Source organism: Ischnura elegans, chromosome 3 (genome assembly GCF_921293095.1).
Source record: "Ischnura elegans chromosome 3, ioIscEleg1.1, whole genome shotgun sequence".
In the NCBI taxonomy this organism is placed as follows: Eukaryota; Metazoa; Arthropoda; class Insecta; order Odonata; family Coenagrionidae; genus Ischnura; species Ischnura elegans.
Window position 1 is genome coordinate 7,711,648 of NC_060248.1, and position 14,597 is coordinate 7,726,244.

Here is a 14,597-nt window from a genome sequence, read left to right on the forward strand (position 1 = left end):
TTTAGATCTGCAGGAAAAATATGTGATGTAAAATGCAACAGGCTTTATCCTAGGATATCCTAGGCTATCCTACAAAGCAAAGCATCTTCACTCTGTCAGCTGACAGAGTGAAGATGCTTTTATATCTGAGCAAAAATTTAAAGTCTGTAAAAGGAGACTAAATTTGTGAGACATTATTGATAATGATAAGATATTATCAATAAAAGATAGATATTAAAGGAGATACTTTTATTTTAAATTTAAACATGAGTGTTAATATTCTAAAGTAATACCTATCATGTAAGATCACTTTTCAGGAATGTTCTGTTTTGAAATTCAGCTATTATATTTTAATTACATAGTGATGATATGAAAGATGCTTTTGTTTGACTGACTCTTTCACAGATTAATATTTTTTAAAGTGGTTTTCTTGTTGCCTGGAATTAAGTGACATTTTTCTTGGAGCCTATGGCATCAGAATCGATGGAATCGGTATCGGTAGAATCGGAATCGAAATGTCAGAATCGGAATCGGGATCGGAATCGATAAAATTTTGGAATCGACCCATCACTAATTATTATTATTATTATTATTATTATTATTAATACGTGGTCATGGAGGAAAATTGAGAAGGTGGAGTGGAGGGAGAGGAGGAGGAACAATGAAGTGCAAGGCATGGTGGGTGGAAGACTTCAAGAGGGTACGCACAGGATTAGCTTGGATAGAGTGAGTTTAAAGGAGATGATGGAAAGTGCAATAAATAGAGGGAACGAGGTTAAGCAGTTGGGAAATATGGAGGAAGAAAAGTGGATAGAATAAAATATACAACAGATAGAGATATACATACATATGGAGCTACATATGGAACTACTTGAAAGAAACTTAATCTCTGCATACTAGCATATCTGAAGGCATTGTTTGAAATTCTATCTTTAAAATTTAGAGTAGTAATGAGCTACAATCATGAAAGCCTATTAAAATTTACTCATAACCCAATATTTAAAAATGATATTACAATTACTTTTTATTTTTTAAAAAATTATTAATTTATTTATTCACGTACATAAACAGTTTATCATATAAGAATATCTTCCATGACATAACATCTGCTTGTTTCCCAAACAGTAAAAGTCAATGCATCACCATTTAACCAATATTGTAATAATACATAAAAGCCAACCATTTCTATATAATCATATACATATGTCATATATGCATTGCATAATTTAATAATTGCTGGCCATATAATAAATCTTATTTCATTTCAAAAAATTCATTGTATCATTAAAATGGATGACTGAATTGTAAAAATCAATCAAATGATTAAAAAAATGCTATAAATTCATTGAAACCAATGCTTAAAATGTATACTTAGAGGAATGTTAGTATCAATACTTTTTTATAAAGTGTAATTCGACATTTCTACTTTTCTAAAAAGTAGACAACGTCTTAATTCAGTACGAAGCCAATGATATCCCTGGAATGACAAATAAGTAAGCTACAAACTTCAGCTGCAACTTTAATACTTGATGACACTGGATTTTAAAAGCTAAGACATTGAGAATAAATGGTTTTCCACACAATTTTGAGGTATGGTACAAACAAAAACTTACTGAATCCAAACGATAAGAGGCTTTATTCTGTAAGAAAGGTAAACGATAAAGATACTACAAGAATTACCCACTTCAGAAATTCAATAAAGACTACCCACAGGAGTAGTTCAATGCCTTGTAATTTACAAGATTTGAATAATAGAACTCAATGCCAATGACGACTTTGACAGGAGATAAATCACAATCATATGAAAACGTACGCCAAATAACATCCACTCTATCGCTCATTATACACACGGTTGGGTTTAAGACAAAGAAATGATGGCATATTATTTCAAAGTTACACTGATTAATGAGATATGGAGGGAATGTTATGAAAGGCACTAAATATGTTAAGTTGAGGCCTTAAAAAAGTACAATCAGCACATACAAAAAACACTGAAAAATTCTGCCAACATCATCTTAAAATCTGAAGAAATATCAACAGTTACACAAACCTCCTGGAAATGATTAATAAAACATATAATTGATTTTACGACTTATCGAAGGCACCAGGAGCATCATCAGCTACTTCAAAATTAGAGTAGAAAATACAAATTTATATCCAATGGAATGTATGCCTATGTGTTCAAATACACGATCCTAACATGATATCCACTCTTTCGATGGAAGTCTAACACATACCAACACGACACATTCAGCAACTTACAACATATATACATGGGAATGTAAGATATAGCACGATTTTTCCAGAAGGCAATTTAAAAAGTCTTGAATACTATTTTAGATGTAAGTACATATTGCTATCACTTAAGACATTACGACTGTCAGCTTATCACAATCACCTACCCCCATAACAAACACATATGGGTGAGATAAAAACTGTCTTAGCTGCAAACGCATCCATGCATTTCCTCAAGCACAGGAGTCGAGAAAAATTTGACTTTGACCCAACCACAGGAAGAAAAACAAGCAATGAATGTTCGGGTAACTGCAGCAGCAAATATAATTTCTGATAGAGTAGCTCATAGCAAGCTCAATTGCACATCACTTAACTACCTTCAATGAGTTTAATAAGCAAGAAAAAACTCATCCAGCATTTTTTTATAACACACAATTTTCCTAATTTCTCAGAGCATTGACTTACTAAAAGAAAATAAATTGTCAATCACCCACCAACATCTTCATAGGTCTCATCCCAACATGAATGAAATATCAAAACAAACACTAACGGCACTCAAGAGAAGAGACTGGATAAAACAAGCCAATGACTTAATAAACAGCCTGTGGCCATTTCGAAACATGCATGGATGAAATCAGAAAAAAAGCTAAGTCTCTTAAAGATATGATGACAATGTGGTTGTTTCCCCTGATATTAACAAAGCTGCCAAGAAGAATAAAGGATGCATTGAATTGCCTCAAAAATAAATGAACAAAACATACAATGGCATGGTGTCAACGTTCAGAATGTTTCCACAAAAATGAGTAGAAGAATGCCTGCGCAAATACGTGATAACAAGCATCTCACCAGAATGGAATTTTAGAATGAAAAAAAAAAACATGTCACGGGGGACTAGTGAGAGAGGTTTGAAGCGACAACCATGGGCCAAGACAATCTCACGTCCACTTGAATCAATCAGTTCCGTGTGCCGAGATGTGGAGGGACAGCAGGTTTTCCACGGGGATTCGGGAGGCAGGCATGAGACGCAAAGTGATGAAGACGCTCACGCAACACGGTCCCCCTCACCTTCTCCTCCACGCACGCAAATCAGCCCTCCTCACGCAACGGTGGCGGCCTCAGTCACAGATGCAGGATCCCCTCTTGCTCCGAGGACAAAATGCTGTCGTCCGCAACGCCCGACGTGGGGATTGCAGGTGCCTTCCGGGCGTGTGGGGCGGGTCGCTTGGGTGGAGGGGGAGGGGGAGGGTGCCGCACCGTCGGTGGCGGGGGAGGCGGGGAGTCCTCGACCATCTCGGCCCCCTCCTCCGCTCCCCCCCCACTCATGCTGCTCTCGTCCAGCGTCACACCCGTCAAGTCGAGGATCTCGTCCCGGTCAAAGTGGTCATCGTCCTCCTCGTCCGCCTCCTCCGAGACGGTGGTTGCCGTGCCAGTGCCGGCCGTGCCCCCTGACTGCGTGGAAGCGGACGACAGCTGCGAGTTGCGAGAGAAGGACCCTCGCCTGGGGGCCCTGGGACCCGTCGTCCTCTGATTGGCCGGCTTCACCGTGATGATGAGATTGGAGCTGTTGGCCACCATCATGTCCGTGACCTGAATGAGTGAGATAATGAGCAATAGTAAGGATTATATATAATAGCAGAGGGGAGATTGTGTGGGGGTAAATTTTATGCCTAGGGAAAAGACGTCAAACAACAGATTACCTGAACTTTTCTGCCTACCTAGAATGCCTAATATGGCCATTTTAGCTGATAAATCAAGAGCAAATCGAATTTAGAAATTTAGACTAACTGCTATTATTGGAGGAAAATTTAAAATAATAAAATTGTGTACTGTTTACTCTATGTCAAAGAAACAAATTATGACAAAAGAGGCCTAAGATTTTGATCGTAAATTGTTTATAGATGGTTACATTTAAGACAACAGCAATTGAGGACCAAAGGATACCTCAGGAATTGAGTATATTCCCAGAGATTAAGGAGAGGGGACATAAACTTCCCTTTACATTACCATATGTGACATGTTCACGACAGGAAATAATACGAAGAGACTCCACAAAGTAAATTATAATTAAGTAATGATAATTATCATTCCTACTACCAAGAAGAGAGCAGTGAAATGTGGATATTTTAGGACCATAAAACTAATCGCACAAACAGCAAAGATATAAACGAGGATCTTCAAATAGGAAAATAGAAAGGATAGGAGAAGAGTTGTGGATGAAGACCAATTCAGATTGAGGAAAAACAAGGGCACAAGAACTCTTGGGCTGCTTGTAGAGAAGAGAATGGTGGAGATTAAAGCCACCTTCATTGCACTAGTAGATTCAAAATAAGCTTTTGATAATTTTGGCTAGAATGCAATGCTTGAAATCCTGAAAAAACCTCAGTGTTGGAAAGTATTCATTAATTTATAAGAATACTTAATTGCTTTGTTTAAATCTGGGCCCAGCTGAAAAGAAGTGAGAATAAGGAAAGGGGTGAGACAAGGGTGTGCCCTGTCCCCTGTAATATTTCATGTGCTCATTGAGAAAGTTATCACTAAAATCAAAGAGAATGGGAATCCCATGGTGAAAAACTTAGCACGTTGCAAATTGCCAATATCACAGCAGAGACAACAAGACCTGAGGATAATTCTAATAGATATGGGAAAAACAATGGCTAGGAATATGTTGAAAATAAATGCAAAGAAAACAAAGCCAAACTGAGAGAAGAAGATGAGAAGTTCAACAATAATTAACAGTTGCTATAAATCATCAGGGAAATATTATGGTAATCATAAACCATTAGTGTATGATGAAAAAATAAACAAGGATTATAAAAAATGCAGCTAGAAAAAAAGCAGCAAAATGAAAATTTTGCTGTAGCTTTTAGTATTATGACATTTCAGATGTTTCTCAATTGTAAAACAGTTTTATAACATATTTTACTGTAAAAAATGAGTACAAATGGTACATACAGTGAAACCTCGATTTTACATTCCCCCATTATACATTTTCCCTGATTTTGCACAATTTTTATCTGGTCCCAAACCATACCGCCTTTAGAAAATGACACTCTATTTTACAATATCCTCAATTTTGCACTTTTTGTCAGTGGTCCATTCAAAAGTGTAAAATAGAGGTTTCACTGTATTTGAATAATGTGAAGAGGCACCAGCAGAAAAGCCAATTCCAGAGGCTGAGCTGGATCACATTGATTTTATTATACTCACGCCCTTAAATTATAATGAAGATGAGAAATGAGTTTCTGTGATACATTTTCTATGACCATTCAGTGTGCATAAAACATAACACATTACAAATTAAACATTATGTACAAAAAAAGACTACACAGTAAGAAACCACATAACTAATGATGGACAAAGCAAGAAAGATATACGTAATCAGTAGAATAACACAGGCAAAGAGGGCTTTCTACATAAAAAAGTATCTAAGTAAGGAAACAATTCATCGGATGCTATGTTTGGAGCATGTTTCTCTGTGGAAGTGAGGCTTGGACGTTGACAGCAGCAGAGAAGTCAAGAGTGGAGGCATTCGAAATGTGGTGCTCATGAAGATTGAACATAGAATGGATTGAATGAGCAAGTGTTAAGAAGAATGGGAGAAAAGAGAAGTCTTCTAAAAACTCTGAGGAGAAGACGGGACATCTTAGTTGGCAACATCAAGAGGCATGAAGGCCTGATGAAGACAATCGTCATAGGACAGTGGGGTGTAACGAAGGGCAACGGACGGCACCTCGTGAGTAATATAGGACGGATTATCAAGTGAAAGAGAAGGATGAAAAATACTTCTCAAAAAAAGGCTAGAAGATAGGAGAGCAGAACGGAGAGAGCAGCGTAAAAACGATCCTAGGATTGTTGACTGCAGATAATGATGATGATGAGTGATGTATTATCAGGATGTCCTTTTGTTGAAATGACACATTGCAATATTTCCACTTATAGATTTATTTTACACTACGCGTTTCGTCGTTACAGCGACATTTTCAAGTGTGAAAAAAGTCTTAAAGATTTTCCTTATATATCATGGTGCTTGAAGGGAGGGGGGGAGTAAGATGGAGAATGGGGTTTGGGTGACGAGAAGTGAGCATATTGAGGGCTGTGGGGGGGGGGGGGGGGGTTGGAAGGTCGTTTTTAGGGTCTCGAACTGAAGGAGGGTGAGGGGGAAGGAAAGAAAGAAAGGTTCTAGGATGGGTGAGGGTACCCCGCACTCGTTCACTGTCTTCTTTCGGGTTGTGGTTGTCAGGATAGCGTCCTCGCCCAGATGATCTTCTCCTCCTGGGTAGTTGACCTCGTGTCCTTCTTCTACTGTTCTTCTGCGGTGTGAAAGTGGGGGTGTAGTGTGGAAAGGGTTTGTACAAAATTTTTTTAAAAAACCTTTGGATATAGTAACGTATTTTTTTCGGGGTCAACTGTGACGGTTGGGAATCTAGGGTCCAAACATGTGTCAAGAAAAAAGGGGGGGGCAGCTGGGAATGACTTTGAGTCGCTATTGTTTTGATGGTGTTAAGTTCTCTGAGGAAATTTTCTTCTGTGAGAGGAATATTCACTAGTCTGTGTACCATGGATCTGAAGCTGGAGAGTTTGTGTGTTGTGGGATGTTGAGAGTCTGCTGGAATCACTATGTCGGTACATGTGGGCTTTCTGTATATAGAAAAACAATGTTTCTTCTCCACCCTTTTGATAGTTAAATCTAAGAAATTGATGCTGTTGTCCTTCTCCACTTCAATGGTGAAGTTGATATTACCGTGTAAAGAGTTCAGGAAGTTAGAGAAGGTGTTAAGTTGTCTTTCAGTTCCTCCCCAGCAGCATAAGATGTCGTCTACATATCTATACCAGTATATAATGCTATTGGTCATGGTTAGGTTTGAGCTAAAGATTTTCTTCTCCAAGTTATCCATGAAAATCTCCGCTACAATATCAAAAGGCGATACAATATCAAAAACACAGACACATACAAAATACAGATCTCCCATGAAATGCCAAAAGTCATTCCCAGCCGCCCCCCCCTTTTTTCTTGACACATGTTTGGACCCTAGATTCCCAACCGTCACAGTTGACCCCGAAAAAAATACGTTACTATATCCAAAGGTTTTTTAAAAAAATTTTGTACAAACCCTTTCCACACTACACCCCCACTTTCACACCGCAGAAGAACAGTAGAAGAAGGACACGAGGTCAACTACCCAGGAGGAGAAGATCATCTGGGCGAGGACGCTATCCTGACAACCACAACCCGAAAGAAGACAGTGAACGAGTGCGGGGTACCCTCACCCATCCTAGAACCTTTCTTTCTTTCCTTCCCCCTCACCCTCCTACAGTTCGAGACCCTAAAAACGACCTTCCAACCCCCCCCCCCCCCCCCCCCCACAGCCCTCAATATGCTCACTTCTCGTCACCCAAACCCCATTCTCCATCTTACTCCCCCCCTCCCTTCAAGCACCATGATATATAAGGAAAATCTTTAAGACTTTTTTCACACTTGAAAATGTCGCTGTAACGACGAAACGCGTAGTGTAAAATAAATCTATAAGTGGAAATATTGCAATGTGTCATTTCAACAATATTACGAACTTCCACCACATCGTGCCTAACATCATACAAGGATATCCTATGTGTAGCAATTAAAATATTCCCTTTGAATTACAGGTTTTTAATGGGATTTTCTTTGTTTTCTAGTGGGGTGCTATCCAGTCAAAAACATCCAAATTTTGGGTAAATATTGCTGATGGCAATGAAATAACTAACCATAGGAATAGTTTCCATGTCATTTTTAACCTGAGTGTAACGTCTTCAGATGATCTACAAGTGACCCCAATTAAATGAGTTGCAGTAAATCACCTGCATATCCTTTAAAACTCCAGCCAACACATTAACATGAAAGAGGACAAAAAAAACACAGTGGGAAGAAGGAGGAACTACAAAGTGCTGGATATGGTGGGTGAGGAGAGGAAGCTTCAAGGTGAAGACAGAAGGTTTGGATTGAGCCAGGACTGAGTGGGGGAGGGGGGGGTAGTGTTGGCAGAGGGTAGAACGTTGGCAAAGGGAGGGAGGGGAAGGAGAAGAATAGATAGGATGAAGGGAGGAGGGCTTCATTGTGAATTGAAGAGGGAAGTCTCCATGGAAGGAGAGAAGATGGCTGGAATAATTTGCAAATGCTCCCCACCCAAACCTACGTTTAACTTGAAGAGGTACTCTGATAATAAATATATTTCCAATCAAAGCATTGGCTTCGCCAGCATCAACACTACGGGGGGGGGGGGGGGACAAATGGGGTCATATTAAATTTTTTTATACAATTCATGGGGGGGGGGGACAAAACTGACTTTTCAAATATTGGGGTGGACGCGTCCCCCATGTCCCCTATGGCGACAACGCCCGTGAATCAAAGTGAGTAAGGTGGGGCAGCACTCGTGGAACACCACGCCTGTCTCACAGCAGTGTTACCGTGCATGTACTTAACAACCAATTATGAGAAATGAAATCAGTAAGAAATTTCGAATAAAATTCCTTATTTTTTATTATCAACTAATCAATATAATATTTGTACTGACTCCCATAAGAATAGTATCGAATTCCCTGCAGAACTTCATTCATTTGCATTTTTTAATTACTTTCACTTGATTGGAAATTTATGTCAATGGCCAAGAATTGAGCAATTCCTAAGTAAATTTCGTCATTAATTTTTTCTAAACTCAATACATATATTATTCTTGTACTTCTGTCACCATAAATATATCTTTACATCTCAATTATAAAATCAATTGTATAGACCAGGCATAAAAATGCATTAAAGACAAATTTTAAAAAACTCTATGTATGTGATGTATACATTACATAAGTGGTGTGATAATTCTGTACTTAACCTTCCATGTAACATGACGGCATTTAAACGGGTCTATGCAAAGCACAGACGATATCATGTAAGTGTTCGACTACACTAATAATGGTGCTTTAAACTCGAAAGGTTTACCACTACTAAAGCCTTGCTAAGAGTAAATAATATTTTTTCACATCTGCGCCTGTCAGGAACATTGCACCTGAACTCAGCAATTCCAATATTGCACCTGAAGAAAGGCTAACAAAATCAAGAGTAAATGGCATTGCTTTAATAATAGTATAGGTATATTTTAGTCTCCAACACCCGCTGAATTTCATATGGTGCCTTTCGCTAGTCTCACAACACAACAACAAACAGCATTTCCCCTTTCCACAAAAGAGCGTGCTCATGGAAATACCCACCTGATCCAATGTCTTCCCGGCCACTTCGATTCCGTTGACTTCCAGGACTTCGTCGTTGACTGCCAGGAGGCCAGTGCTTTCTGCAAGCCCTCCAGGCACAAGGCGCGAGATGAAGATGCCAGGCACCTTCTCCAGCCCCCCTCCGCCCCCAGGCCCCGGGGCCACCCTCACGCTGGTGCCATCGCGGATGTAGAACCCTAGAGGCTTGTCTGAGCCATGTTTCAGCAGACGCACTCTTCGACAGGTCTCGGGCACAAGATCAACGTCTATTATGGCTGACACCTGCAAGGGAGAGATTGGACCATTTTATTCCACAAATAAGCGCATGGAATCAAACTATGTCACAGCTCCACATGATTGAACAAGGCCACAAAATAAAGAAGGTGGAACAGTTCACCAACATGCTATTTTTTAGTTTAGTTAAATTATCTCTGGAGTGTTGGTCAGTTTAAATAATAAATCTCAACTTCAAAATGATAAAAATGTTTCAATAAATTAATTCACCTTCATCAGGGCTAATAACAAAGTACAAAACTATAAGTAGTATGAATATCGTTGAAATATTTAGGTTGATAGTATACAAAAACCATTATGGAAACCAAACACATAAAACATTCAGCATTCCTAAAGAAACATAATTTTTAAATGATTACACACATTAATGAAAATAATAAAATTCTTCCAATGTTTTTAACAATTAAATCTGAGAACATTCTGTCATTTGAATTTTTTGAAAGGAAGAATGACAATGCATAGCAACAATATCAGGTAAGGGTTTGGAGAGCTAATCAAATATTGAATTCTATAAGCAATCCATTAAAAATCATACAGAAATAAATAAAAAGAAAAACAATAGAGACTGAAAATCAATAAAATCAACATTGCAGAAAGCATTTAACATAACATATGACTTTAACATTTACCCTTTGATATCAGCTCTGACGAAAGTGAAGGAATTCAATGACACTATGGCATAATTTTGATGTAAAGAATTATTATATTTTCCAGACCAACACGCCAGAGAGAAAATGGCTTCTTAAAAAAAAAAAAGGTTGATGATAAATTATATTATTATGCTTATTTTTTATATTTCTCTAGGACTGACGAATAAAAGAGTAGATTATTTCCTGGCCAATGTTTTGAAAATGAAGTTGTCACATTCAAGGTAGGGATTACATTGAAAAAAACTGGGAGATATATGTTAACCATTAATTATAAGAACATAACGTAAACAAAGCAACTCTGATTGCCACATCGGCCCCAATGCAGTCGTCCTGTCATTCCCATAATAACTAACATATTGGGCACTAACGTTGAAATGCCCAGTGAATTGATCTGTTGACAGGTTTGTCGCCTTTGAGGGATGAGTGTGGAAGATGCAGCCGTGGACAAAGAGGGTCATTAACATTCATCCGAGGTTGAGTGAAGAGGGCAGAATGATGAGACAGTTGCAAGGAAGAGTACATTCTGTGCATGCAGATTGATGCAGAAACAATAAATACCTTCCTAAGCACTGCATTAAACAAGTAGCTTTGCACTCAGTCACGCACACCAGTGCTCCATTATATGCCAGGGGTGAAATTCACAACGAAAAAATCATTAGGCTTACACTGGGTTAGAACATGGAAGATGGCTTGGTAATGTAACTGGCAGCATACCCGACCGGCAATCCCGAGACCAGGGTTTGAATGCTGGCTCAGCCAATGATTTTTATTTGGCACGTTTTTACGCCTGGTGTAAATAAATGCCTTGTTTTGATTGACTTCACCGTTCCCTTCATTGATGCTCTTGGGGTGATACACCATGCAAAGGGGGGTCATACCTCACAGAATGAAGAACACGAATGGGTCAGGGACGGGAGGGAGCTTCAGCTATGCAGCAAACCCTTTTGAGGGGAGCCCTCAGCTCCTTGTCCTCCGTAAGAAGATAGCACCGTAAGTCGTGCCCTCCTTAACACGGCGACAACCTGCACTGCCCACCCTCCAGAGGCCAGGGAACATAGTTGACTTCCCCTCAACCCCAGAAGAACGACTTTAATCTCCCCTTGACTCCAGGAATTGGAAATCTCTCACACCCATAAGGTTACACTCCAGATGCCAGGTGGGGTGGACTTTTTACCCTACACTTTCTGAAGAGGTCAAGTGATGCAAAGCTCAATGTGTGGTATACGAATGGCATCTGATATCTCCTAATCAGCTTGTCTTTTGTCACAGAGTAGTGGTGCGCCCAGATGAGAAGTTGAACATCCACGTTGCACAGCTCAGTAATTACAGATGTGCTCACTTGGGGAACAATCTAAACAGTCAGGTTGTCAATATGACACATAGACAGCAATTACAAGTAAAACCTGTGCATTAAATTAGGTTCTTTCGTCGCAGAGGGTTAGCCACAGCTGACATCAGCTGGCACTAAGAGGAGAGGATTACAGTCATAGCAAGAGTCCCTCATTCCTTTGCTATCTTGAGTTTATGACCAAGCCAATAATAAATAGAATAAATGCCCTGACATTGCTTTTACCTAGAGTTTCTTGACTTGTTCATTACATTGAAAATCAAAGTTTCCCGCCTATTTTTAGTTGCCAAATTGTTAGCATATTTTCTTGTTTAGCTCTAACCTAGCTTTCAATGAATGAATATGTATTTTTAACTTATGAACTCCACTAGATAAAGGACGATGTCCTGACTGACTGACCGATTCACTCAGTCATTGATGCACGGCCCAGACTACTCAGGATAGAGCCATGACATATTGAGGATATAATCTGAGGTTTCAGGCGAGATGGAGTGGAAAGGTGACATAATGAAAAACGACAAAGCAGGTGCAATTTCCACTGGAAATTTGACATTTTTCATTATTGAGGATATCCGTGTTTCACGTACAGTCGCACTAAGATAAGATTTTTGGATGAAATATTTTTGGGATTTTTTTTACAACATTAAAGTTAACTTTCGGCTGCCATTAGAAGATCCATTGACTTGTGCAGATTTGTTTTATTTTAATTGAAGTATACTAGGACTAGCCATGGAGAACACTTTACGGAGTCACCCGCAATGCACAAATTGTCCAAAAATTCCACAGAGAAAAAATCATTTGCCTTGACCAGGATTCGAAACCGAATCTCCCAGATAATTTTCTTTTGATCTTTTTCATTTTCATCTTTCCATTTTCTCTTTAGCTTCAAAATAGAATAAACCATAGAAACAAGATTTCTAAACTATTTAAAAGCATTTTAAAAACAATGCACATGACGGATATATTTTAATTTTAATAATTAAAATTAATGATATTTAATTCCCTTAATTTCACCCCCTGTTGAATATCAGAGGGTACAACCCCCTAGTTTTGAATCAGTTGAGCCGTAGGGGGGGTGGGAGGGATCAACATCCAACACCTCCCTTCATTCACCTGACGTCATCACACGAAACAATTGCATCACTGCTTTAGCAAAGGTTTTCACTTCATATAAGTCCTTTGTCCCTTGCATTGCCACTTGGATGAACCTCAAATCTCATACCATGAGCCTCTGTACAATTGCAATGGAAAATCAAAAGCCTGGTCAGCCAGGGAGGCAGCTGGAAATTAAGGCTGGAGGGAGGGGGGTTAAGGTGCAACTAATACCGGTGTGTATGGGGGCATGGAATACCCTCCACGATAAAGCCTGAATCACACGATCATTTTTTTTTTCGTCGCGAAAGTGATCACTAGCACTGCGCAAAATGATCGTCGGCGGCAATTGTTTTTCGCGATGGCGATCGCGATGTGGATTCCCATCGCTATTTTTCATCACTCGTCCGGTCGCTTTTTCCGTCGCTAAAACCCCATATCAGCCAATCGGAACGCATTCCCCTATGGAGCGATTGCAGCGTTAAGTTTGACAATTGTGGGAACGGCATAAATAAACAAACACGCTATATAATATCGTGATGTGGGCAGTGGCGGCTGGTGGTAATTTATCTAGGGTGTGCATTAGAGCAGATATAGGATGATTTAATTATATTATGTTAATCCTAATCCATGAGCGTCATATTTCGTCGTAATAGAATACATAGCAAGCAAAACACATCACTGGTACACTCTACCCTTAAAATTGCATGAACAGAAATAATATTAGCATGCATGAAAATAATTATTCTCAACACACCTATACAAGTGACGGTAGTTGAAATTCATTCTCTTTTCCTTACACCCTATGAGGAAGTAGTGTAGAAAACGGCTATACAGATGGCTCTGTAGACGGACTAGGATCCTGGGCGCAGGTAGTGTAGGTGGCGGCTACACCACTACACTACCTGCTAGTCAGTCACCAAAAACATGCGCGTGCGCATTCGCATGGTTTTGAGTCTGCTCCCATCGCCCCTTTGAACAGCACATACCCCCCCCCCCCCCCGCTTACCTCGTCCCGCCAGAGCTCCATCAAGCGATCGCACCTAGACCGAAAATGCGCCCGGCATGATGCCACGGGATCGCACACTTGTAGAGCGGTGAATTCGAAAAGGAGATAGCTGTAGCGTTCGGAGGCTCATGTTTCTTGCATATGCAGACAGTACTTTTATCCTTCGCGTTGCAAAGGAATAGTATTCTTTTATAATTTATTCATCTTTGGGTGTGCACTTGCTAACATGCGTATACGCACGCGCCGCCACTGGATGTGGGTCCTATGACAGCGAGCTGTGATATCGGAAATGATGCGAAAAGCGACGGCGGGAGTGACCGTGTGATTCAGAAAAATGATCACAAGAGCGATTGCTTTTCGCGACGGGAAAAGTGATCGCGATAGTGATTACTTTCGCGACGAAAAAAAATGATCGTGTGATTCAGGCTTAAGCGGTAGGTGCAAGATTAGTAAATTGCGGACTTTTAAGATAAACGGTTCAAAATGGTGAGTTTTACAGCGCTCTGAGGGACATTTTATTATTCCTTACACTATTCTATTAGTAATATCAATCCAATTAAGTAAAATGGATTTAACTTAAAAATTTCTCTGAGCTCTGGGGGTGGATGGGGGTTTAACCCCCAAAAACCCCTCCTCGCTGCACCACTGTGATCGGCATAGCAGTCAGCCTGCAAAGCCAAATTTTTAGTTCGGCTCATGGTAATTCATGTGAATTTCACCGCCACTTTCGCAGGAAGATTAAAATATTACAAGT

General features: G+C 39.7%; 1 protein-coding gene across 1 annotated transcript in view; it reads right to left on the reverse strand.

Moving 5' to 3' along the window:
- Positions 1–1,596: 1,596 nt before the first annotated feature.
- Positions 1,597–14,597, reverse strand: part of LOC124155407 (partitioning defective protein 6) — a 152,245-nt gene continuing 139,244 nt past the window's right edge. Inside the window, exons 4-5 of the mRNA XM_046529195.1 lie at positions 9,451–9,732; positions 1,597–3,801 (exon numbers count right to left, since the gene is read on the reverse strand). Of these exons, the coding sequence (XP_046385151.1) occupies positions 3,334–3,801; positions 9,451–9,732 (750 nt within the window). The 3' untranslated portion in view covers positions 1,597–3,333. The remainder of the gene's footprint in view (positions 3,802–9,450; positions 9,733–14,597) is intronic.